This window comes from Maylandia zebra, linkage group LG22 (assembly GCF_041146795.1).
Source record: "Maylandia zebra isolate NMK-2024a linkage group LG22, Mzebra_GT3a, whole genome shotgun sequence".
Taxonomy (NCBI): Eukaryota; Metazoa; Chordata; class Actinopteri; order Cichliformes; family Cichlidae; genus Maylandia; species Maylandia zebra.
Window position 1 is genome coordinate 20,595,003 of NC_135187.1, and position 25,001 is coordinate 20,620,003.

Here is a 25,001-nt window from a genome sequence, read left to right on the forward strand (position 1 = left end):
CTTTGGTTTTTGGCTCATCACACTTCAGCTTGTTGTGATGCCTTGTGATGTGTTAGATGTCTCTATTATTTTCAGTGTAAATGATGATCAATTTGAAAAAAATGTGGAGGTCTAAAGCAGATAAAGTATTCTTTAGAGAGTAAAACATATATGTTTAAACATATTTATATTTTGCTTCTGACTGCAGCAATTCTATTATAACCTGTTCAGTTCACTGGATGTTGTTGGTATGTGTTTGTGTTGTGCTGTTGCTCAGTTGTTGCTCCTCTGTGGATTTTTATATTTCGCATATACTGAAAAGCTAATTGACAGTGACACGTTCCTTTTACTCTCTTGATCCCTCCTTTTAAATATCAATCCACAAAGTCTAACTGCACAGTGTTATTTTGTTTGAATATGTCGTGTTATCTGGATTTTGGCAGCTTGGAAGTGAGTTCTGGCTAACATAGTAAGCTATTTATGAGACAAGCTCAAATTTTCATATTTGTTTTGTTGGCCGAGGAAAAAGAGAAAATATCCAAATGAGCCCAAACACATTGTGAATCCAGCCGCTTCGAAGTAGAGCTGTTCTTAACGAGGAATCGTCTTCTCCACTCTCATTCCTCATTCTGCCTCTCACTGACTACAAACGCATTAAACTAGTTTTGCTTTAATTACCAGCAACAAATGAAGTGCATAATTTAAACGAATTAGAGTCATTTGCAAATGAATATAGGCACTAATGTACATTTACAAGTAAATGATGTAGGACTCCTCACTATGTTGGTACAGTCGTGAATGCTGTGGAAACTGCTATGCAACCCAGGTGGATACAGCGAATAGTGAATCTGATCCAGACATTACATTGATCCTGCAGGAGCTGTTTAGGAGCTGCTGCAGACTGTAGTGGTAACATAGGTGTTGCATGTTAATAAACAAGTACAACTGCAAAACGTATAGGATAACAATGTGAATTTCAACTTTCATTTCCTTTGTCGTACAATTTTTTTTTAACCTATGCAGATATTTTGTTAAACTCAAAAGGCTCTAAAATATAATGCTTTCTAATTTAGCTTAAACACTTGAAGATCATAGAAAAATTAAAGCAAATCAAAGAAACAGGCGGACAATTCAAGTACACACATTTGTCAGCGTTTTATCTTGGTGTGTCGTTGACAGGAAGCTGAAAGCAGGTTTGCAGGAAGTAGTAAGGGACATGGCACAGGGGTTGTGATATAATGTCTATGTGTACGTGGCTATTCTGCCAGATAAGTGGTGCCATTGGGGGAAGGGGGGGTGTTTTCCTAGTAAACAAAAATGAGCGATGTTCTGCAGGGGTGTGTGTTACCCTCTATTGGAACATGGCACCGTGGGATAGTTGAGCCCACAGGAAAGGATACCCACCCACTCCCAGCCAAATGAACCCCCCCCCTCCCCGTCCCCTTTCTATCTCTCTTCCAAGGAAAATAAACAGACCAGGCTACCAGCCACCGGTGATAACCATCATACTAGCACACAGTAATGTTTTCTATTGTCAGGTATATCTAGGGACAAAAGCACTGGTTTCTCCAGAATCCTTGAGCTATTTCAGGGAAATATGTTCCTGTTTCATTTTCCTTTTTTAAGGTCACGATGTTATACATTCCTTTTTATCCACTTTCTTATTTCATCTGCCTCAGCTAGACTACCAGGACAGTAGCAGATTTCTGTACTGACTATAGAGGGGAGGAGACAGACACCACACTTGCACCCTAGCACACTATTCTCACACAGACACCCACTCCCGCCCACTTATACTACTAATCACACACTCTCATTCCTTCTCCACCAGATCCTCTGACACAGAGCAGTCAGACTGAGACAAAGAGAAGTTCAGTAGATAAAAAGGAATTAGTGACTGTAATAGATAGAAAAGAATAAAGAGACAAGTAATAATAACAGGGAGAACAAGATTAGATAGAGAGAGCTAGGATTACCACATTTTCTTATCCTACTCACATGGATATATAGGGGCAACAGAAAACTTCTCCTTGTGTGTTTCTGGATTATGACCAAACTTTGTTGACCTCCATTCCTCAAACATACTCTGAGTGTTTCTACAATGTCTTGGGACTGCGGGCTGAGATATGTCTTCATGCCTCCTGCGTTGCAGCTGGGAGGTGTGTGTGCTTTGCGGGACAGCAGCAGCAGCGGCGGCGGAGGGATGGGCACCGTGTGCGGCCGCGAGGAGCTAACCAGCCGGCTGGGGCTGGAGGCCGTGCAGCGGCTGGCCAAAGACGGCTGTCGGCTGCTGCAGAACCACAACTACCGTCTACCCGACAGGAACCAGGCGGTGAGTAGAGAGTGCTATAGTTTGATATTATAGTACATCTTATAGTATCGGCAGGACTGCTGACGTTGTCTTGTGAACTCTTACCATGTAATCTGCAGACAGAGTTGTGGCTGCACGCTTAATGTGAGTGGAGAGTAATGGACGTCATGCGGTTAATGTTGTCATTACTGTCATCATTTTTAAGCAGGGACACACACACCTCAGGTCAGAGTTACTCATGGATTCAGGCCAGGGATCATGCGAGTAAATCCTCCTCAGCACCATCATTATTGGTGGTTCTGTCCAGCTAAGGGATAGGCACGCATGCATGCATGTATTTTCCAGCACGCCTGGCCTGTTTAGACCTTTTCTCAGTACATGAGGGCACAATTCTGCACTGACATGCACACGCCAACTAAAGTTATCACTGAAGACGCCCAGAGCTCGGGTTCATTCAGATCACTTTACTTTAAACATACACCAGTTCTGTAGCTCATCTAATGTGGGTGTTAATAATGGCTTAGCGCATCGTGATCTCATACTCTTTTTACACGCTGTCAAGTACTGTGTGTGTGCGTGTAGATGTGTGTGTGTGTCAGTTTACTGGCTAGAGCTTATAATCATTCGTGGGCGCTTGCATGTGTATGTTCATGTGCTGCTTGCCCTGTGGCAGGCTGAGTCAGAGTGGGCTGATAATGAGTGGGGTGTTAGTGAAGCGTTGTACTGTATGATCCTGCTCTACAGTACACCTGAGGGCCGGAAACGAAGGAAATGCAGTCACATTTCACCCTGCATCACCGTGGTTGTGTGTCTGTGTGAGTCTGACTGAAGCCCAGCCTTAGGGATTTTCTAAAGTGTGCATAAATCTAGTTTCATTTCTTGAAAATGTACACAATAAAAATATACTGTATTTTATCATCTTATATATTAGAGGAGGGATGCAAGAGAGAGATCAACTAGACTCCAATCTAATCATTATGCTCTAAACATTTAGGTATCAATATCATTATATCTGTATTTAGACTCTTGAAGGATTTATCTCATGTAACATAAATCTGAGCAAGTATAGCTTTAAGTTAATGTAGTTTATTGATCCTGCAGTCATGCCCATTTTTTACTTTGTCAGAGTAAACAGAACACTGTTTGGTTATTCCAGGATGTCAAACAGAAATTCAAAGCAGCCTGGCTGTGTGTAGATTTCTTTACATAAATGACACATCAGCACTGAAAGCATTTTTTCTCTACAAAGTATAATTTACATTTAAGGTGCCTTATCGACAAAATCTTGTTGAAAAGAAAAAGTGCACTTGTTCATATACCAGAACACAAGTAGTGTAAGGTGCATTACTGGCCACATTTCTTATTTGATTTATCCATGCCTTTAATATTATAGCATAAAAGTGTGGTGTGACATCCCCAGGTGTTGCTGTATAGCACTACAGTGTAAGCAGTTTAAACTGCATGTGACCAATACGTGTGTCAGTTTTGAGCCAAACAACATCATAAATTATTAAAAACATCTTTTGAAACAAAGATGCTTTGCAGCCCTGATTAAACTCAGTTGACCTTTTATTCGTAGGTGTTATTGTTTCAGCTCATCGTTCAGCTCAGGCTGCAGAATTTAGCAGAAACCAAAGCTAGACGACCAGCTCGATACACAACAGAAACCATTCTCCTTTTACTGGGTTGTCATGGTGATTTTCTTTTTTTTTTGGGACAGATAAGCTCTGACAAACCAGTGTGGGCTGTTTCCATAGTGATTTAACTCATGTGTCATTGCATTGCTTTGGGTTTTTCCATTTCTCAATAGTCATTTCTGACTTGCATTTTTGTTACTCTTCCACATTTAATCAGCATTAGAAGTTTCGAGAGGTCCACCTACACAAAGGGTTCTTCAGTGTTACACCATGCACTACACACTGGGCAGGTTTTGGGATTAATGCTTTATGTGTGTCCCACTATGTGTGGTTGCACATACTATCTGTGTGCTGCTGACTTAAAAGCATTGTGTGTTATACTCTTATCCATTATTTCCAGGAATCAGGCACAGAGCTATCATAACAAAGATATGGCTTGGTCAGTGTTGACACACACACATACATTAGCAGGAACAGGAAAGGAACAGAGAGTGCTTCCTTTAGGCTTTGCATGGGCATCCACCTTTCCTGACAATGTTACGTCATGCTGTGTGTCTGTGTGTGACTAACTGATAGAAACAGTGAGGGTAAAAGAGACTTTCAAATCCTGTACAAAGCTGAATATATATATAATAAATATATCCTTCGTTTTTCACACTCAAATTGAACTCTCTCTTTGACCCTGTGACGAGTGCAGCGTGTCCCCAGGTTTCTGAGCTTTCTTTTTTCTGTTTCGACTTCTCAAACCTTTCGAGCATGAAGTCTGCACAATTTGGAGACAGACAGGGGGCGAGGGAGCGGGGGGACAGGAAAAATTGGGTGAACGCAGGAGAGCTTGAGGAAGGAGCAACGAGAACAGGAAGAAACGGACCGATACACCTGTTAGCAGAGAACAAGTGACTGTCTAAAGAAATGTCAGAAGCTCTTTTTTTTATGCCTTTGAGACATTTCAGAAATGTCATACCCACAGTTTTTACCTACAGTTTTTTTAGTCTATACATTAGAGGTTGATATGTTGGTGTTATTGGGAGACAGTAAAGTAAGGAGGCATTGAAACAGGTCCATTATTTATTTGGAAAGCTCTCTCTTTGTCATTGATGTGTAACTGCCTGAAATCCCCTGTTTTTCCTTTCATATCAGATGTTTTGCTAAAACGCATGGCAGCTTGAGTAAAATGTTTCTGTTTTTTGTCTTTTGTAAATGCTGCTTTCTCCCACACTCCTCTGTCTCCCTCACTTTACTTCCCAGGCTCTTGCCTTTCATCTATCATTTCTTTTTTGTTCTCACTGTCTTTTTCTATTGCATAACTTTCTGACCCCTCCTCTCCACAAGTGCCCTTTTGGATAGTTTTACTTTTTCATGCCTCTGCGTCTTTTCCATGGCTACATTAAACGCTTTTTCTCTCATTTTGCTGTTTGCACTTACGACGTAGAAGCGTATGTGAGATGTTGCGTGCATGTTACTAATTGTCATAGTGTTACTGCTGCAAGTTTTACTTTGCTGCATTTTCTGAAAGATTTTTGATCTTGCGTGTGTTTGTGTTGTCTCACTGCCTTCCTCCATTCTTGGCTCAGAGTTGTTTTTCTTGGCATCTGTGTAAAGAATGTAAGTGTTGTCGGAAAGATCAACAGCTTGCTACTGAATCAGGAAGGCAGAACATTTTCTTCTCCTTTGTTTTTACAGTAGTTGTAATTGGTTACATAATGGGTGTGTTTTTTTAAGTGTATTTCTAGAGCACTTTATTATATATCTGATGGTGTAGAGTGACAGGAAGCGTCAACAGAGATAGAGAAGGGAGACTCGTGATAAAGCCGATCCCAGTCTCTGTTCAGTGCCGTGTCCCCTTTAGACCCTTAGGCCACCAAACTTGTTATCTCGGCACCAGATCAGGGTCGCTGGGCGCGGTGTCTGTGCCAGGCCATAATGTGATTAATAATGGTTTGTCAGATGAGCTGTCACTGCTTTGCTAATATCCTGTTTGCATTTCTGTGTTGTTAACCCTTCCGTATGATTATTTTTAGCATGTTATAGAGGAAATTAAACATCATGTAATTAGGACTATGTCCTTTTATGAAAGTCCCTGTTCTCTACAGGTGGATGGTGTTTTTGTCTGCTTTTCAGGTCTGTGAATTCAGCTTAGTTTAGTGTTTGTGTTTATCTCGAAATTTAGATAAAGTTTAGCCCTAGGGGATTTCACAGTTGCATTCCTTGCTATTTTGGTATGAATGTTTTGGGCCTGACAAGAGTTAGGGGGTGGTGCTCAGGTTTCTTCTGTATAGAATAATTATATCAAAGTTATTACTTTGCTGTGTTTTGGAAGGTCTTAAGGTAACACTTAATGTTATATAAAGTAGAAGAACTAAGCAAAAAACAAACAAACCCCAGTGCAATGACATATTTATTTTCTTGTTGGCTTATCACAGTACGAGCTCTAAACATGGAAGTGTGATGGTTGAATAACTGTTCAGGTGATCAGCCTGATAGTCTACTATTCTAACAAGTTGGAGGGGGTGTAAAGGTACCATCAACCAGCAATTATCATTCCTTTAGAAAAGGAATTAGACACGCTACAGCACACTGGATGTGATGGCTGCTGCTGCACATCTGTGTCACACTCCCATAGAATATGAATCACTGAAACATGTCTGCACACACACACCACTTTGGGCATATTGTTTTGTCTGACACAAGTCAGATCCCACCTGCTGTCTCTTGGGATCAGACTGATCCTTTCATCGTACAATACCAGAGATGTGTGTGTGTTTGTGTGTGTGTGTGTGTGTGTTGCTCTCTGCTCTCTGCAAACTTGTCTCAGTTTTTTTTCTAAATGTTATACAGGTATGTTTGTGATTAAAAAAAAAACTCAACAAAAAACAAATATATACCCATTTCAATTATTTATTTTTACCAGTGAAACCAATATAACATCTCCACATTCACAAATATACATTTCTGACATTCAAAAACAAAACAAAAACAAATCAGCGACCAATATAGCCACCTTTCTTTGCAAGGACACTCAAAAGCCTGCCATCCATGGATTCTGTCAGTGTTTTGATCTGTTCACCATCAACATTGCGTGCAGCAGCAACCACAGCCTCCCAGACACTGTTCAGAGAGGTGTACTGTTTTCCCTCCTTGTAAATCTCACATTTGATGATGGACCACAGGTTCTCAATGGGGTTCAGATCAGGTGAACAAGGTGGCCATGTCATTAGTTTTTCTTCTTTTATACCCTTTCTTGCCAGCCACGCTGTGGAGTACTTGGACGCGTGTGATGGAGCATTGTCCTGCATGAAAATCATGTTTTTCTTGAAGGATGCAGACTTCTTCCTGTACCACTGCTTGAAGAAGGTGTCTTCCAGAAACTGGCAGTAGGACTGGGAGTTGAGCTTGACTCCATCCTCAACCCGAAAAGGCCCCACAAGCTCATCTTTGATGATACCAGCCCAAACCAGTACTCCACCTCCACCTTGCTGGCGTCTGAGTCAGACTGGAGCTCTCTGCCCTTTACCAATCCAGCCACGGGCCCATCCATCTGGCCCATCAAGACTCACTCTCATTTCATCAGTCCATAAAACCTTAGAAAAATCAGTCTTGAGATATTTCTTGGCCCAGTCTTGACGTTTCAGCTTGTGTGTCTTGTTCAGTGGTGGTCGTCTTTCAGCCTTTCTTACCTTGGCCATGTGAGTATTGCACACCTTGTGCTTTTGGGCACTCCAGTGATGTTGCAGCTCTGAAATATGGCCAAACTGGTGGCAAGTGGCATCTTGGCAGCTGCACGCTTGACTTTTCTCAGTTCATGGGCAGTTATTTTGCGCCTTAGTTTTTCCACACGCTTCTTGCGACCCTGTTGACTATTTTGAATGAAACGCTTGATTGTTCGATGATCACGCTTCAGAAGCTTTGCAATTTTGAGACTGCTGCATCCCTCTTCAAGATATCTCACTATTTTTGACTTTTCTGAGCCTGTCAAGTCCTTCTTTTGACCCATTTTGCCAAAGGAAAGGACGTTGCCTAATAATTATGCACACCTGATATAGGGTGTTGATGTCATTAGACCACACCCCTTCTCATTACAGAGATGCACATCACCTAATATGCTTAATTGGTGGTAGGCTTTCGAGCCTATACAGCTTGGAGTAAGACAACATGCATGAAGAGGATGATGTGGACAAAATACTCATTTGCCTAATAATTCTGCACTCCCTGTATTTTCACTTTAGACACAGATCGTTGCAAAAGCAGTTACTATCTAGTGCGTTGTTCACACTTTTATGAAGCGTAGCACATTTTTTTAAGATCTAGTTAGTGTTGTTTTCAGAGGTTTGGTTTCTTTTTATCAGTCAGTGGAAATGTTACATCTAAATTGTTAATTTTATGGCCAGCTAAAGAGAAAAAACAGCCTTGCACTGACTCTCTGTGTCAGTTGTGACTGCTGCTCAGTCCTTCTGGCTGGGACAGAGACTGCAGCGAGCATCTGGAGGAGAGACGTCGCTTCTTTATCCATCTCTGCTCTCCTGCTCCTTTGATCTCTCTCTCTCTCCTCTGCTTTTCTCTCTTCTCCTCCGGCTCTTTCTTATTGTGCTCCTTCGTTCACCTGGAGCTCTGTTACTGTTACACTGCACCATCATAGCAGGAGCGTGTGTCTGTGTGTTTGTGTGCGTGTATCAGAGTCATGGATCAAGTTGCTGCACATTTATGGAGCCGGAGATCATTTAAAGCTGACATTCATAGATGTCCTCATTGTAATATAATTCTTGAAATCTTTCCAAAGGCAGAGGAAATGCAATCCTTCCCTTTGAAGCTGCCAACACAGGCAGTGTCTAAAAGTGTGGATTAAAACTGAGGTGTGAGTTTGCTTATGTGTTGGAAAAACACATAATAAGGGCAATATCTGAGAGGTTTACAAAAACTAGAATTGCATGCTAGCTGCTTTCTTTAATAGAATCACACAAACCATATTTTATATAATTACTGTTTTAAATGCATCCTTCGCTTTAATTTTATATTATTTATTGAACACCACGTAGAGACCACAGTTATAAGCTAAAGGAGGCAGTTGATTTGCTTAAATGTTTGGTAAAAGCAGATGGGAAATAAACAAAGTTGGCAAAAACCACAAAGAGTGTTCAAATCCACTACAGAGTACGTAAGAAAGTCACATGGGATGCGTCGTATTGTTCTGTACTGTTTGAAATCTTGCGTCTACTCCTTTAATCGCCTTCCAGCGGTTTTGTCCTTGCCTGACTATGTTATATTTTTCTCACATTTTCTCTTTTAGGAGGCGGTAGGAAGGGTTTGTCTAAAGGAGAGAGGTCGGGACGTATTGGTGTTGCGGAGAGTGACATCATCAGTGACATCGCCATCGGACAGGCCCTCACCAACATCGTCCGGGGGCGGGTCCAGAGAGGAGGATTGCGACAAGAGGTTGGTCCCTCCTCCTGCATAATGAGGGCCCTCCACACTAACAATGGCAATGAAAACATAATCATAGTCCTCCTGTCTCTTTTGGGTTTTTAGTTTTTTTTCTTTGGGATATCAAGTTGCAGACACACACTTTTGCATATGCAAGCAGAATATCAGTAGGGCTGTCAAAATTGTGTGGGCGTGTATGTGTTTGTCTAGGATAATGTATGCTTTGGCTTCTGGCAGAGTGCAGGAAGGAGAGAATGGCTTTTTGTTTTCAGCTGGAAGAGGAAAATAGATCACATAAGACTGGTTTACTTCCTTCCATATATCAGTGTGTTTTAGGATCTTATGCTGTACGTATAATTACACATCTGTGTTCCTTTCCAAGTGCAGTTCTTCGAAGTTGATTTCTTTGAATTGAATACACATAGCACAGCATACCACAGTCTTTGACCTAAGGCACAATGCAGGGAGTGTCAGTGACAGGCAGGTTAAGTGGGTGTATGTGTATGTGTGTGTAAGCAGTTTTCAGTGTTTTCCGTAGACGTTGGTTCTCTGTCAGAGTTACTGTAGGAGCTGTCAGAGAGAGGGTTTCAATCTCTGGAGCTCTCGGCTGACAGGAGCAGACAGCAGAGCAGTTTGCATCCAGAATGAGCGACCCTTACAGGGCTGAACTGGGAACAGTTTAGATATGAAGATGACCTCTGAGCTAGTCACGCTTGCAGAGGCAGAGGAGGATTTAGATGAAGATAGTGATGAAGACGATGACGATGAAGAGGAGGATAGCAGTCATGATGGTGATGGAAGCAAGTCAGAGATGTTTGCATTTAATGTTCCCCATTTTCGCTACATTGATGACGACGACGCGGAGGAGTATATGGACGAAGGCAGGGTGGCAGGGTGGAGGAACACAAGTGGTACTTGGTCCTCTTGCTATATTGAGGAAGATTACTGCAACTCTTCATCTTACAGGTATGTGGTGGTGTCCGGTACGCCGCTTAAGATTTTGGAGCATCTGCTAAGTGACCTACGATTGGATGACCAAAGAGGGGCACCAGAGAACAAGGAGAGCGGTGAGTTTGGAGACATGTAAACACACAAACACACATTTGATTGTCCTTGAAGCTGTAGTCAGAGGCATGTCTTTGTGAAGAACCATCTACATCATGGCATAAATGTGTAGAGTTTAATTGTAAGTCTTAGTATCTTGTGTTAAATGAGGCCCCACACCTCTTGCCAAGGACTTTGTTTCCCAGCTGCGCAAGTTACAACACAACCCAGCCCCGATCTCTCTGTCTCTTTTAATTTCCCCGAAGTTGGGTCAGACCTGTGAGGTATGAGCATTTCCCTGCTGTGTTTGAGCCTGTGTGTGGCTGCATGAGTCAGCCCTCAAACCATATCCAGGTGTGCGTGTATGTGCATTCATTCAGCCATGTCAGTGGCCACAAATATGAGGAGCATTCAGGAGGTTAAATGCTCTAATGGGTTTGTGAAATGATTGCCACGGGGTGCTTTAGGCAGTTGTGCCGCAAACGATTTCAGTGTTAACTGTCATGTCACATTTACACAAACCTTAAGTCTAGCTTATTACATTATGGATTGTTTTATAGTGCAGTAATCTTTTACTCAGGAAATATTAGCAATCCTTGATGTAATTAGTTAATCTTTTATCATATTTGAATTTAGAAAGCACTAAAATCGTGGTGAAAAATTGGCATTCTTAAATATCAATGGGTCTTGACTTCTTTCCTTCTAATTACATTTCAGAGCCATCACAGATCCCAGGTCCACTATAATAATGCTTTAATCACAGAGGGAGGTCTGGGTCCCGGCATTCATTTTATAAAACCCTGCACTTGTCTGTTAGCATCTATTCTAGACAAGGCTCCTTTATGCATCAGCCCCCTCAGCACCACCAGTTCCCAACAGTCCACAGGGAGCCATCTCACTGAATTGCAGGAAGCAAACGAAGAAAGACGGAGAGATAAATGTGGGAGAGAGAGAAGGAGAGCAAGAGAGGACTGAGATGGTCTTTGTGGAGGAGCTCTGTCTGATATTTATTTAGTGAAAATGAGAAAACACTTGCTTTTTTTATGACAGCACAGGGAAGGGAGGAAGTGGGAATGCAAAATTTATCTTCATCTTCTCCCCATCTGTGTGTGTGTCTATGTCTACCTTTGCATTATGGTTGGTGTTTCTTGAATAAGCACATATGTGTATGTGTGTGTATGCGTGTGTGTGTGAGTGAATGCATCAGTATGCCGTTTTAGGTGGCTTAACGGTGCAGCATGTTGAACAGGCTCAAACACGCTTCCGCAGCGATTACCCCAAACACCCCTCACCGTGCACCGTGCACGCACAAAGAGAACACAGACGCAACAAAAACACAGCAGCAGATTAGTGCGATTAGTTCAGCACACACACAGTTTCTCTCTCTTCTTGTTTCCACCCCTTTCTCTCTCACAAGAGATAAAATGCCCAAGGTCAGAACTCAGTGAGTTATTCATCAGGGTGTTATGTGTGTGTCTGAGCGCATGTGTTTGACTTTGTGTGTGCCAGCGGGTAAACGCAGAGGGCATATGTTGAAGATGAAAATGGATATTTATCATCACAGAGAGCTGGGAGAGGGTGAATGTAGGAGGAGAGAAGTAGCAGGGGGAAATGTAATCGCTAAGAAGGAGAAAATGAAAAATGGGGGTGTGTGGAGTGGAGGAGGGGGTAGATGGGGATACTTTAGGATGGAGAGACAGAGGGTGGGAAACAGGAAAAGAACTGATAAATGGTCAAGAAAGGGCTCCACTTCCTCAGATTGAATAGGAAGTGTGAGGAAAGTGAGTGAACGGGGTTCTGAAAAAGTGATAAGTACTGTCAGACCTGCTTAAAATATTTCTCAAGAGTTGTGTTTTTATTTTTAAAGCAAAGGCCGTTGATAAAATATTAATGCTTCAGCCTATGCTCGGTCTTCTATAATTGATTTCTTTGCTCTCTGCCTGACAGAGTCATATGTGGGTCACACATTTTCCCAGGGAAAGAGTTGACACCACACACACACACACACACACACACACACACACACACACACACACACACACACACACACACACACACACACACACAGAGCAACTTCTTCACAGCACCAACAATGGCTCATTACCCATCTGCCACGAGGGCTGTTTATATTTGGTTCTTACCCATTGATCACCTGCTGAGTCTCACACACACTCTTGGCTTCTATCTTGCACATTAGCTCGCTCCACTCTGATAAATTTGAGTAGGTTTTTTTTTGTTTTTGAAGTTGTTTGGAAAATGAGCCAAGAGGAAGAAAAGCCTGACTTGCTCATTGTCATAGGTTTGTTTAAATTTTCCCCCGGGGACCCAAAAAAAAGCAGCTTTGGGTAAAATTATAAAGAAAGTATAATCTGCTTCGTCAGGACTGTGTGGGAGTGATTGGTGACATAAGAAAGTAACTTTAAACTCCAGAATATTTAAATTAATGTCAATCCAAGTTTAATTATGCAGCAAATGGTTGTCTCAAGGCAGTTTATACTGTAAGATAAAGACACTGCAGTATTCTCGAGAAAACTCTAAGCAGTCAAACAGCTGGCTATGATCGAGCACTTTGTGTAGGTGGGAAAGAAAAACTTCCTTTTAAGAGGAAGAAACCTCTGGCAGAACCAGGCTCAGGAAGGGGGAGATCTCCATGTAAAGGGAAAGAGAAGAGTGTGAATGTTTGGAGTTGTAGTTTGCTATGTATCCATCTGTATCATTATCATTATTATTATCATTATTATTATTATTATTATTAATAAATGTGTACTATTAAAAATGCTTTGCTGGGAACTGTGAAAATGGGTTATAATTATCTTTGGATTCCTCACTATAAAGAGACACTGTTCATGTAACATGTGATTATTGCTGCTTTAAGTCTAGTCGAAGGGCAAGTAAAAGAAGAAAATAGGGCATTGAGCTCAAGCTTGAAGATTTATTGCTCGACCTCTCTTTTGTATCTTAAAAAGCTGTAATTGATTTTTAAAGTGAAACTAACTTCTGCTGCTCATCTGGGGAAATCAGAAGTTAATTGAAAGATAGAAGACTATAAGATACTTTGTTTTGGCTTTCCACATCTTAATCCCACAGATAAGGAGAAAACATATCTTGGATTTTAGATTTTTAACAATGTTTTTTTTCTGTTTTTCAGAAATGCTGCTGGATGATTTCCTGTTAACGTATCTGGTGTTCATGTCCACTCATGACCTCTGTCAGGCCCTGCTGGGACAATATCCTTACAAGGAAAACCATGCATTGATTCAAACACAGTCATATTAACACACATATTTCAGACTCCATATTCCCCTTTGTTGTTCCTTGACCACAGTCACCTATAGCAGCGCACGCTGCAGGGGCCAGGAGGAGGGCAAAGATGCCCTCTTCAGGAAACGTAAAGTACTGCAGCTTGTTTCCCACTGGAGCAGACTCTATAAGGATTTCCTAAAGGAAGAGGAGCACGTCAGGAGCTTCATGAAGGTATGGCCTTCTTCACTATTTCTGATTATATAGTTTTAAAGACATGTTGAGTTTGATCCAGTCTTGTCTTCTCTTAAATGTATTGCTGAAGAACATCAAAAGGCTCATTCATCTTCATTTGTCTCCCTGTCTTCTAAATTAAGTTGTCCTTCCTTAAGTTTTGCATGACTGGACATCAAGTGCTTTTTAGAAAGGATAAGGAGCTTTGTGTATGTGTGTTTGTGCACATGTGTGCGCTTGCTGCATGTGATGATAAACTGATCGGCGTTCCTGCCTTCTCCCACAAGCAAATCCTTCATTACTAGATTCATCTCATCCTTCTGGCAAATAATAAAATGCAGGAGTTTCTGAATGTATCGTGAGATGTGTTTTGTATGACTTCACAGAAGAATCCAAAATAACAGTGACAATTATTATACAATTATGATGCTTTATTCCACATTATAATCTGGTAGCTTCTTCAATTTGTATCACGTATGGGCATGGTAGTGATTGAAAGCACACACAGAATCCTAAGTGTCACATAACCTCCCATAACTCACATTTTTCTTCACAAACGCTGCTTGCGTCTGTCTGCGTTCTTGTTATTTTCACATGGTTCGCTGCATCGACTCGGGATGTCTCTGACACCGAAGGGGAAACAAACAAACACTCACAACACAATCAAACGTGTACACCCACACGCACACACATATACTCGCACATCACTTGTCCCTCCGTAACCTGACGGCTCCGTTGCTCGGTGCCGGGTTGCCATGGAAACCAAAGTGGTAGGGTTGGCATTGGTATAATCTCAAATGGAGTGTGTAACCCAGGTGATAGTTGCCTAGTAACAGAGGAACGAGAGGGGAATAGGGACCGGAGGCTACAGTGGGTCAATGACAACGATAAGGAGGCGTCTGGAGATGCGTGTGCGTTTGTGTGGATCCGTGCAAGTTCTGAGAGCTAATTCAGTTGCGTCACTTATTCTGTGACATGTCCAGGCATAGGTTTAAGTACTGCACTTGGTGATGGAGGAACTATCACACTGGAACTAAAGGAGTTAAACAGAATGTATGTGTTTAGGAATGTAGCAGTCTATTCCCAGCATTGGTGTCTGTGCTGCTCCACCTACACATTACACCTACAGTTCAACTATGGAAACCCATGCCATGAAGCTCCCGGTGCACAATTTTTTTGTTGATGTTAACACCAGAGGAGATTTAGAGCTCTGCAGTTACTGAGTCAGCAGAGCGTTGGCAATTTTTACACACTATGCGCTTCAGAACTCGGTGACCCCGTTCTGTAATTGAGTTGCTGCCGTTCCCAATCACCTCCAGTTTGTTATAATACCACTTAGAGCTGATTGTGGAGTATCTAGGAGAGAGGGAATTTCATGAGCTGACCTGTTATGACAGTGACATCCTATCACAGTACTCTGCTCAAATTCATTGAGCTCTTTAGAGCGAAACATTTTTTTTAAACAAATATTTGTAAAGGCAGGTTGCCTGGTTAGGGTTTTGATTTTTATACACATGTGGCAATGAGACCTAAAACACCAGTATTCAAAGATTTTGGTGTGGCAACGTAGTCAAAGTAAAATTGATATTTATACAATTGATATTTTTAGCTCTGATGTGCATCCAGACAAATGTGTTATAAAGAGCTAAGTTATTTAGAAGAGGTGAAAAAACATATGTAATGGATATTAATATTAGCAGATAATGCAGGCTGAGGTATCAGACACAGAATGCGTTATAGATTTTCTTTTTCTTTTAGTATCTGGGTTTAAAAGTACAACATTAAGTAACAGATAAATGTAAAATGTTGAACTGATGCTTCCATATTTATTAGACAGCATGTATTTTGATAAAACAATTACAAATAAAGCAGTTTGGGGTTTGGCTAAATGAATCAAGACAATCTGATTAAGTTAACTTTGGTTATGGGGATTCTGTCACGGTTTGCCAGGGCAAACTGTAGGGATGTGGGGAAAGGAGGACCCAGAACGCAGGACTCTTCACTGCAAGCGGTGCGTTTATTTACAGTGCAAAAAAGCAATAAATCCCCGTGCTCTCCCTTTACTCCCGTGTCGTGTCTTCTTCCCGAAAAGTCCCAGTTTAGTGCTCTCTGCTCCTGTGTCTCTGCACTCCCCGTGCTCACTGCTGTCTCTCGTCCCACACTCCTCCTGAGGAAAACAATAGAGGCAGCCGTTAAAACACTTAATCCAAGCAGGAATACACTCACTGACTTTCCAACTAAACTACAAGACTGACGTGAAGTCTAACGCAATAAGTTCAGATAACTATGGCACATACACAGCTGTTTATTACACAGTCAGCGCAGAGTGATCCTGGTTGTTATGTTGCATTGAGGTCAGTCTTTGTATACATGTGTTTATAAAATGTTCCTCACACTAAAAGCTGTGATTGGCTCTTATGCCTGCTGTGCAATAGAGTGAGGACACATTCTTTTTTTTTTCTGGCTCAGACAACCTTTACCATTAGTCAAGAAGTATTTAGCATGAATCATGTGATCATGGATTTTAATAACATTTCCTTTCTCTGTCTGTCAGACTCTGTACAGGTGTGTTTTAGAAGATCTGTACGAGTTCCCCACATTGGAGAAAGACCTGAAGGAGTTTCAGAAACTTCTGCGTCGCAGGCAGTAAGAGACATTAAAGAAGCATGTGATGATGTGTAAACTCATCTGTCTGCCTTATTTTGACTACCCGTAACCTCCTTCACTCGTTTCTTTGTTTCTTGTAGCACGGTGGATGACTGCCCTCCAAACCAAAAGGTATAACACACAAATGGATATGAGAGAGAATCTGTCACATATTTAGAAAAAGATTGACTCACATTGGCCACTGTACTTACTGACTTATCCACAACAAGCTAAAACAGATGGAGGATCTGTATTTTTGCATTGTTAAATAACACAGAAACAACATTTTTAGATTTTCTTTAAGCAGTGTAGGTGCTGATGGAGATAATATAGGTGCTATCAGTGCCTAATAACATCCAGCACAGACTAGATAAAGCATTTCAAATCTCCATTTGTCCTCCGCTCTTCTCGCAGAGCAAACAAACGTATCAGCATATGAGTCTGAAGGAAAACTGTTTGCAGCTCCGCAGTCCACAGACCGATACCAGAGAGGGTGAGTAACAGACACAGACATACACAATCACTGCCCCAAACTCTACACAGTTATGCATAATTACAGTTGTGGAGTGTAATTTTAGTTTGCACATGCAAATTGCTTAAATTGTGTTTTCAACTATATTTTTGGCAAAAACTAACTGAAGTTTTCTTTCTCCAGCATTTCAGCATTCATTTATTTTAGACATTTACTCTCGCCATGTTTGCGTGTTTTTCAGTTATTTGCTGCGTGTACGTGAGTGCCGACTCCTACCTGAGTGTCCACACGCATCCCTCGCTGGAGGCCCGTGAGCTTCTGCGGATTGTGGCTCTGAAGATGGACAGAGCAGAAGAGGACATGGTGCTCGCCGTGGTGTCGCACACTGGAGGTAAATGCGATTCAAGCACAATTCAAGTAGAACATATAGTCAAGATAGTTTTCTAATATAAGCAATATGTGGGATTTACTCCTGCTGCCTGACCTGCTCCTCAAAAATAGCTGTACAAGTCCTCCTAGCTGGGAATCACTGATCCATTTTCTTGGCTCTCGTTCATCTCTCTCCTTCTGTCTGTGTTTGTCTCTGAAGAGCGGAGGGTGTTACAGCCCAGTGACTGTGTGTACTCTGAGTCTCTGACCCCACAAGGAAAGCTTGTGGCCTGTCGCAGGGATCTTACTGAGATCTTGGTATGTAAATGGCTGCATTTTTTTTTGTCTTTCTGTAACATTCAGTCTTTAAAAGAAGCTGAAGTTGCAGCTTGCAGGTCCAAAGCAAAACACAGCAAACAAAGTTAGTTATTTAGCCTCTGTATCACTTTCTTGACAAATCAGGCATGAAAATGAGTATTTCACTTCCCCAGCAGACATATTTTCAGTGTTGCAATGAGTCATGCAGCAGCAAACTGGAGAGGCTCAGGCCTGGTGATTGTTATTAACTCTGACTCAGTAGGAGAGGAAAACGTGTGAGCCACAATTATTGTGTGGTTGCCCGACAGTGACATCTGGACTGGAAAGTGCCGTTTCAGGGCACCTTTGTAAAGGGGCATCATCATCACAGAGTGAGATCTATGTCTGAATGTCTTAGCGGCTAGAGCCTGGCTGATTTGTTGGTGGGGCAATATTAGCTATCTGCAGCACTATCGTTATCGGCGTTTATAACAGCTGATAAATGAAAAGGTCACAGAACAGATGTGGCCATAATGCCACATACACACTGATGCAGATGCAAATTGACTAATGCTCCTGATAGGATTTTATTTGAGCATGCCTTGTCTTTTTGTGCAATAATTTAAATTTCTCTACGGGTTTGTATGTGCAGCCTCCTTTAACAGACAGTGCTGAGCTAAGCAGGAGGCCAGTTCGACTCCTGGGCATCAACACCTGGGATGTGGCAGCTGCCCTCACACACCTGGATTGGAGTCTCTTCAAATCCATTCACGAGGTATCCACTCATACAGATGAATGTATGTGGTGTATGCACAGAGTTTTAAATAAATTCATATTGACGACAGATGCTGCTGAAGTTTACGCATCAGAGTATAAGCAAATGCTCAGCGAGACTTCCTGGATCATGAGCACAGCTCAGCCAGCAGCTGAGTGGCTTTTTAGATGTGTTGTTCTTGTAAAAACTCTTGTAAACATAGCACAGATGAAGAGACACAGGCTCCATCTTGGCGTGCTTTCCCATTTGGTACTAGAGTACATTTGAGCACTTTCTTTTTCTTTCCTGGTTTTATATCGTATACGAGAATTGTTTTTGTTTCAGTTTTTGATTTTAAATTCAAAAAAATTAAGCAATAGCAAGATTAGAGTGAAACAAGCAATGGCGAGGTAGCCTCGTTTATAGAGGGAGAACACACCCAAGGATGTGTGATTCTTGATGTGTTTCACTCACACTCTTTCTTTCCGTCAACATGCAGCAGGAGCTGGTGTACTACACTCTCAGCCGCGCTCCTGGCACTGGCCACACGGCGGCGCTCTCAGTCCTGCTGCAGCGCTGTAACGAGGTCCAGCAGTGGGTCATGTCCGAGGTGCTCATGTGTGTGTCGCTCAACAAGCGAGTACAGCTTCTCAAGAAGTTTATCAAGATTGCAGCTCAGTAAGAACAGAACACACACGTGGTCATGTAAACAAAATGAAGAGTATGTTTTAAGCACATCATGTTTTATCTCCTTTTTTTAATAACATTTTTCTGCTTCTGCCTGTGTTGCACACAGCTGTAAAGCCCAGAGAAATCTGAACTCTGCATTTGCCATCATCATGGGTCTCAACACAGCTGCTGTCAGTCGACTCAACCAAACGTGGGAGGTAAGTCTTAACAGAACTGAGTCTGTTCATTACGATGCCTATTTTCAAGTCCAGCTCTGAGCAAACGCTTTCCCTTTCAGAAATGTCCGGGGAAGTTCAAGAAGCTCTTCTCAGAGCTGGAACTCATCACGGTGAGACCTGGTGGACAGAGATAGAGAAACACGCAGAGATGAAAATGTGCTATTCCTTTAAATGCTTCCTCCTTTTCTTTACTCTGCTTTCTGTTTTCCTCCATCTCTTTTTCCAGGATCCATCTCTAAACCACAAAGCCTACAGAGAAGCCTTCAAGAGGATGAAACCTCCTAAGATCCCTTTCATGCCTCTTCTCTTAAAAGGTATCTACTCTAAATCCTACACACACGTACGCACACACACACAGAAACACTGAATGAATCCCTAATAAGCCCGTCTCCTGCTTTTAGATATCACTTTTATCCACGAGGGAAATAAGACCTTCCATGACAACTTGGTCAACTTTGAGAAGTTGGTGAGTTTGAGTCATTTCTTTAATGTCTTTCAGTGCCTCAAACCATTTCCATGTGACATTTAAGTATTTTTTCCTTTCAGCTTCTCTAGATTTATTCTGCAGACTTAAGCTTTGCAGTGTAGGTGATAATAAGGTCACGATACTTGGATATTTGTATTGTGACAATGAAAGAGTGCAACAGTGAGATTTTGGAAGTAAAAATCACATTTATATTTTTCATGGGTGTTTTGATTATGAGCTATAATGTTGTAATCATCCAAAGCAGACTTACTAAGAGCTTTTTCTGAAATGTCAGTGGAGAAAACAAATGGGAAATTCATGTTTGTGCTCAGGGTCCTTAAAAAAGCAGGGACTGTTGTGCTCTGTAGTTTTTGTTTTGTCAGTATTCTGCAATATATTATAACAATACCAAGTTGCATCTGTGGTGAATACATCATACATCTGATGAAGGCACCATCTACTATTTGTTGTCAAGTTGACTGATGAAAGTAGATGCTTTGTATTTCCAGAGTACATGCTGAGTGGTGAATCCACCATCACCAATAGTAAAACGCTGGCCTGTTGAAATGTGTTTGGTTTGTAAAAAGATGGATGTTTTGGACAAAAGAAAAGCTCTTGATGTTTACCAGAACAAATGTGATCTTTCCAGTTTAATGTCACCCTAATGCAACATGTGTTCTCTTAAACCAACAGCATATGATTGCAGACACGGTGAGAATGATTCGCCACTGCCAAAGTGACCAGTCAGGTGGGTTATGTCATTTTTTTACTGAACTGAATCTTTAGGTTCAAAGTCGCGCTTCTGATCACTCTATAGTGTAGTTAGGAAGGACATCCAATGTAAAACATATCAAACATGCAGGTTGCTGAAGTTTAGGTACTTATTAAGTATATGGTATATATTTTTCACAGTGTAAACAAATCATATACTTCCAGTAGTTTATAATCCATAAAGGAGCTGTCACATATATGTATGTACTACACATTAGAAGTTTGTGTCTATCTATAATGCCATGACATCAAAAAGTAAATATAAATATTAAAAGATAGTTGTTTTTTCTTCTGGAAGCTGTTGTTTATGCTGTTTTCAAATCCTTGAGAAGAATCTGTCGCCATCTGCAGCTCAGTTAGTGTACTGCATTTTTACCTGAGTCAGTTTCTTCCAGTTTCCAAGCAACCATTTCCAGACAGTCTTTTATTTCTTTCCAAGGCTGTAATACAGTGTGTTTGTAGTAACTGTGTGTGTATGTTGTGTTGAATCCACTGATGTGTGTGCGTTTGTCTTTTAGGCAACGAGGTAATTGGGGTCGACAGTGCGGAGGTGAGGGCGAGCGTTCACTACCTGCACATTATCGACAATCAGCAGACGCTCTTTGAACTTTCACACAAACTGGAGCCCCGCGCTTAAACAGAGACGCATGCACACACACACACACACACACACACACACACACACACACACACACACACACACACACACACACACACACACACACACACACACTCACTCACTCACAGAGACACAATGGTGGAAATGCTGCTGTGTGACGTAGAGGACGCTCTGTACACGACAATGTCACATGCCGACAGCAAATTATGCTACCAGCTGTGGTGCCAAATGGACAACAAGGTGTGCTCTGGTAAAAGCCAAACACATGCCAAGAAAGGATTCATAAACTGCGCACGACCTGTGAACTTTCTACAAGAACCGAATCTGCGCAGCGAAGTGGAGATTTGCCAAACGCAGACACAGAGCAGAGGAGGCTGTAATTAGTTTGTACAGTATCTATTGGACTGAGTATGTCATCGTTTTGTTCTTGTGATCGATCTTTTGTTATTTATTAGCCTGTTCAGCAGGTGGAATTTTTAAACTTTATTTTTTTTGCCGTCACGTCGTCGTGCCCCCTGAGGGGTCAGTAAGGAGTCGATAGCCTCCTCGTTACATTTCAGTTCAGCTACAAACACAAAAGCACCTGTAGAGGAGTGAAGGACCTGTGGCCACAATCGCTACTGTGGGTGCTCTAATCTGATTTTATCTACATGGAACATCTTTGACTTGTGATACATTAACTCCGCACATGCTGTAGTTATTTAGTTGATGGGGTGCAGCTTTTTTCTTGTTACTGTGATGAGGCAGCACACTTTCCACAGCGATACTCACTCAGACTTTCTCTGTGATCTATAGAGTCTGTGAGTTAAGGTGCACCGTTAACAGTGAAGGAAACACTGGACAAGCTGAAGTTTTTTTTTGTCCAACTCCTGTTTGACTTTTAAGGCCGACGCCCTTCGCACACTCTTCTCTATGGTGTTTTTGTGTGAACAGTTACTGATAACACTGCATTGTGTATATGGACCTACACATTTTTCAGTGCCAAAACTCACGTGGAGTCTTGCAGCACAGATTGTTCTATGAGGCTCTTGGTTTGTTTGGGTTTTTGTCACAGAGTTTTATTTCCTGGAATAAGGAAAATCTGACGTCTTAGTTCTCACTGAGATGCTGTTTGACTTCATCGTGACTGAGTTCAGGTTGTGTGTGTGAGATTGTATCGGGCTTCTGTTGAAACAAGGCCCCAGCACAGAGCTATGTTCTTTTTTTTATGTTTGTTGTTGTGTTTTATTGTGTTAGACAGATAAAGTATTCCAACTCAAGACATAAATAATAGCTTTGTGCCACAGAATTGTGGTTTAATTCTGTACCCCTTGAAGCGCTTTTTCTAACCTGAGTGGTTTCTGTCGTATTTCAGGTCCACTTATAGAACAAAATGACTGAGTGTGCCTCAGAAGTTAGTGAGGGCGGTCTCTGCCTACCTTTAGAAAAACCCAGAAACTAGTCTAATGGCCATAAAACCACATCTTTCTTGATATATGCTGAGGTGTCAGAGGTCATCATTAAGGGTTCAATAAGAGTTAAGAGGAGATTTCGATTAATTCCTACTGACTGAAAATATCACTTCATGCAGAAGTGGTCTCATGTAAACTCTTTGAAAGATAACAAAGGGAGAGACTGAATAATGGAAGCACAATTACAGAGAATTCCTGTATAATAACACGTGCATGGATGGGATATTTAATTTTGGTTCTTCTATAGATTGTTGAACCTTTTAATTGTGGTTCTCCTAAAGAAATCTACTTTTAATCCAATTAGTTCCCAAGTTATGTTGTTGTCTTGTTGATAAAGCCATAAGACGTGAAAAACCCTTATTTAATATTTCCATTAGTAGAATCTGCCGTCTTGTTACACAAACTATCACTCTGCGAAAGAAATTGACTACTGGATGAATCACAGAGGAGTAATGACAGATGATGAGAAATAGAGATTAAGGGAAAAACATACTAGTATTTTCATTGTTTTGTGCCCGATATCTGTTCATGTCTTGCCTGTTTTTTCAGCAATACATTTCTGCTGAGTGGGAGGAAACATCTGTAGGCTTTCTTCCACATTGCCACATGTGTGTTGCATTGTTTTTGATTCTTCTAAGGCAAGACATTAGGATGAAGTGCAATACAGTAGAAATGTTGCCACAAGTGTCCACCATCATCATTTAAACACTTTCACAGCAAAGAGCTGTTTTTTCCACCTCTAGATCAGAACCTTCTTAAAGTTCTTGACACTGTTTTAGTGCCAAAGGCATCGTTGGTTCTTTACAAGAAAGAACTCAAGGATGTGAAGGTGAAGAGTCACGTTAAACATAGTTCTTGTGTTATAAGCTGCTTCTCACTGTGCATTAAAGATTCTTTGAAATATACACTCTAACCCTTTTGTTGTCACTGAGTGTTTTGCAGACACAGCTTTAGTCTGCATTTCATTGCTTTGTATTTATCTCAAGAGTATTGGAGTCGTGTAAAATCCTCGAGTCCAGTCGTGCTTTAGAGAAAGAAAACTGACACGTTCAGAATTAGTTAAAAGTCGGATTGAGCATTCATCTGTATACATCTGATGTTTGCCATCATTTGCTGCACGTTGCTGCACTAAACAAATTTAACCTTCTTATTACTTTAATTTGTTTGGCTTTATTTTTTCTCTTCAAATTTTTAAAGATTCCTTTTTTGGTTGTGGGGAAAGCAAGCTGGTGATTCTTTGCCTGGCTAGAGGTGATAAATGAGAGCCATGATCTGTTTGAATTCAGTGTCACATGAAGGCCTCGTGGTAGTCATTTTTACTATTAACCTGTAAACAAAGCGCACATGCACACACACCTCTGCTCGTTGTGTTGAGAGAGCAGAAGTTATTTATTGTAATATATTGTTTATTTATGTATTTCATAGGTGGAAAAAAATGTCTCTGTTTTTTGTGCCATGTCAGGAACTTTAACAGTGCAGAAGAAGATGTTTGTGGTTTGAAACTGCAAAAGAGGGAAAGTAAAAGGACTTGCTGTCACGTTCTGTGGCCACATGAGGGCAGCAGAGGACCAGATCAGAGATCAGATTTCTTTTGTTGTTGTTGCTTTTTTTTGTTAGCAGTAAAAACTGTAATAGGGAGGAGACCAACAGAGACTCTATGTAGTGTTACTCGGCCACTGTTATGAGTGTCTAAAGTTACTTTTTTTTTTTAGAACAGTGTTGTTTAAAACCTGTTTGCATGACGAAAAAAACAAAACAAAACCACAATGTTCACAATGCAAGAGAGGACATGTTGAAGGCTTTGTACTATTGTAATATTGTTGATGTGTAAATATATGCCTATGTTTGGTATGTTATTTATCTGTTGTAAATGGGGAAAAAAAAAGAAAGTCAACCACAAAGCAATACGTCTCCCTTTGTCTCCCCTCGACCTTCAGACGGCTGAAGTCACGTCTTTTCTAAAGCTGCGTTTTACTATGTGAAGATTTTACTGAAAAGGAATAAATTATAGGTTTTATGTGACATATCTCCAGGTGTTTGTCTTTTTGTTGGCCGATGTTCGGATACTATGTAGATGTTGACGAGTGAATGTGGTGGCTGATGCGACGACAGTCGTATTAGACTCGGTTCAGTGTAATCTCTGAAGTATGTTTGATTATGTCAAAATCTGACTGACAGTGGAGAAGGGAAGGTCTTTTCTGGCTTATATTCAAATCCTGTGCAGTTACGCCCAAATGAAGTTTAGTTTTTTATTTGGAGAAAGTGCTTTTGGCCAGTGATATTTGACTAACTTTGCACTCACCCTCTCTGGGGTCCATAAAAGAAAGCATCCAGTCACATTTCTCTATAGGATTCTTGGTGACATCCACCTTTTAAATTCCAGCA

General features: G+C 41.3%; 1 protein-coding gene and 1 long non-coding RNA gene across 4 annotated transcripts in view; one reads left to right on the plus strand and one right to left on the minus strand.

The window, feature by feature from the left end:
• Nucleotides 1-24,642, plus strand: part of rapgef5a (Rap guanine nucleotide exchange factor (GEF) 5a) — a 48,249-nt gene extending 23,607 nt beyond the window's left edge. For 2 of the 3 annotated variants that reach the window (XM_012918308.5, XM_004547951.6), the window contains exons 9-26: nucleotides 2,132-2,311; nucleotides 9,212-9,357; nucleotides 10,312-10,412; nucleotides 13,538-13,616; nucleotides 13,719-13,863; nucleotides 16,418-16,509; nucleotides 16,611-16,641; nucleotides 16,924-17,002; nucleotides 17,223-17,372; nucleotides 17,571-17,668; nucleotides 18,300-18,422; nucleotides 18,901-19,079; nucleotides 19,198-19,288; nucleotides 19,369-19,419; nucleotides 19,536-19,623; nucleotides 19,711-19,775; nucleotides 20,469-20,523; nucleotides 21,065-24,642. In XM_012918308.5, coding sequence (XP_012773762.1) covers nucleotides 2,132-2,311; nucleotides 9,212-9,357; nucleotides 10,312-10,412; nucleotides 13,538-13,616; nucleotides 13,719-13,863; nucleotides 16,418-16,509; nucleotides 16,611-16,641; nucleotides 16,924-17,002; nucleotides 17,223-17,372; nucleotides 17,571-17,668; nucleotides 18,300-18,422; nucleotides 18,901-19,079; nucleotides 19,198-19,288; nucleotides 19,369-19,419; nucleotides 19,536-19,623; nucleotides 19,711-19,775; nucleotides 20,469-20,523; nucleotides 21,065-21,183 — 1,872 coding nt within the window. In that variant the 3' untranslated portion in view covers nucleotides 21,184-24,642. Of the gene's footprint in view, nucleotides 1-2,131; nucleotides 2,312-9,211; nucleotides 9,358-9,841; nucleotides 10,137-10,311; nucleotides 10,413-13,537; nucleotides 13,617-13,718; nucleotides 13,864-16,417; nucleotides 16,510-16,610; nucleotides 16,642-16,923; nucleotides 17,003-17,222; nucleotides 17,373-17,570; nucleotides 17,669-18,299; nucleotides 18,423-18,900; nucleotides 19,080-19,197; nucleotides 19,289-19,368; nucleotides 19,420-19,535; nucleotides 19,624-19,710; nucleotides 19,776-20,468; nucleotides 20,524-21,064 lie in introns of those variants that run through there. The other variant, XM_076878889.1, reaches the window with a different exon arrangement.
• On the minus strand, nucleotides 15,862-17,652 carry LOC143414472 (uncharacterized). The gene is made up of 3 exons (XR_013095088.1): nucleotides 17,466-17,652; nucleotides 17,258-17,366; nucleotides 15,862-16,030 (listed from the first exon to the last, which is right to left on the minus strand). It is a non-coding gene; the product is annotated as an uncharacterized LOC143414472 (long non-coding RNA).
• Nucleotides 24,643-25,001: the final 359 nt, after the last annotated feature.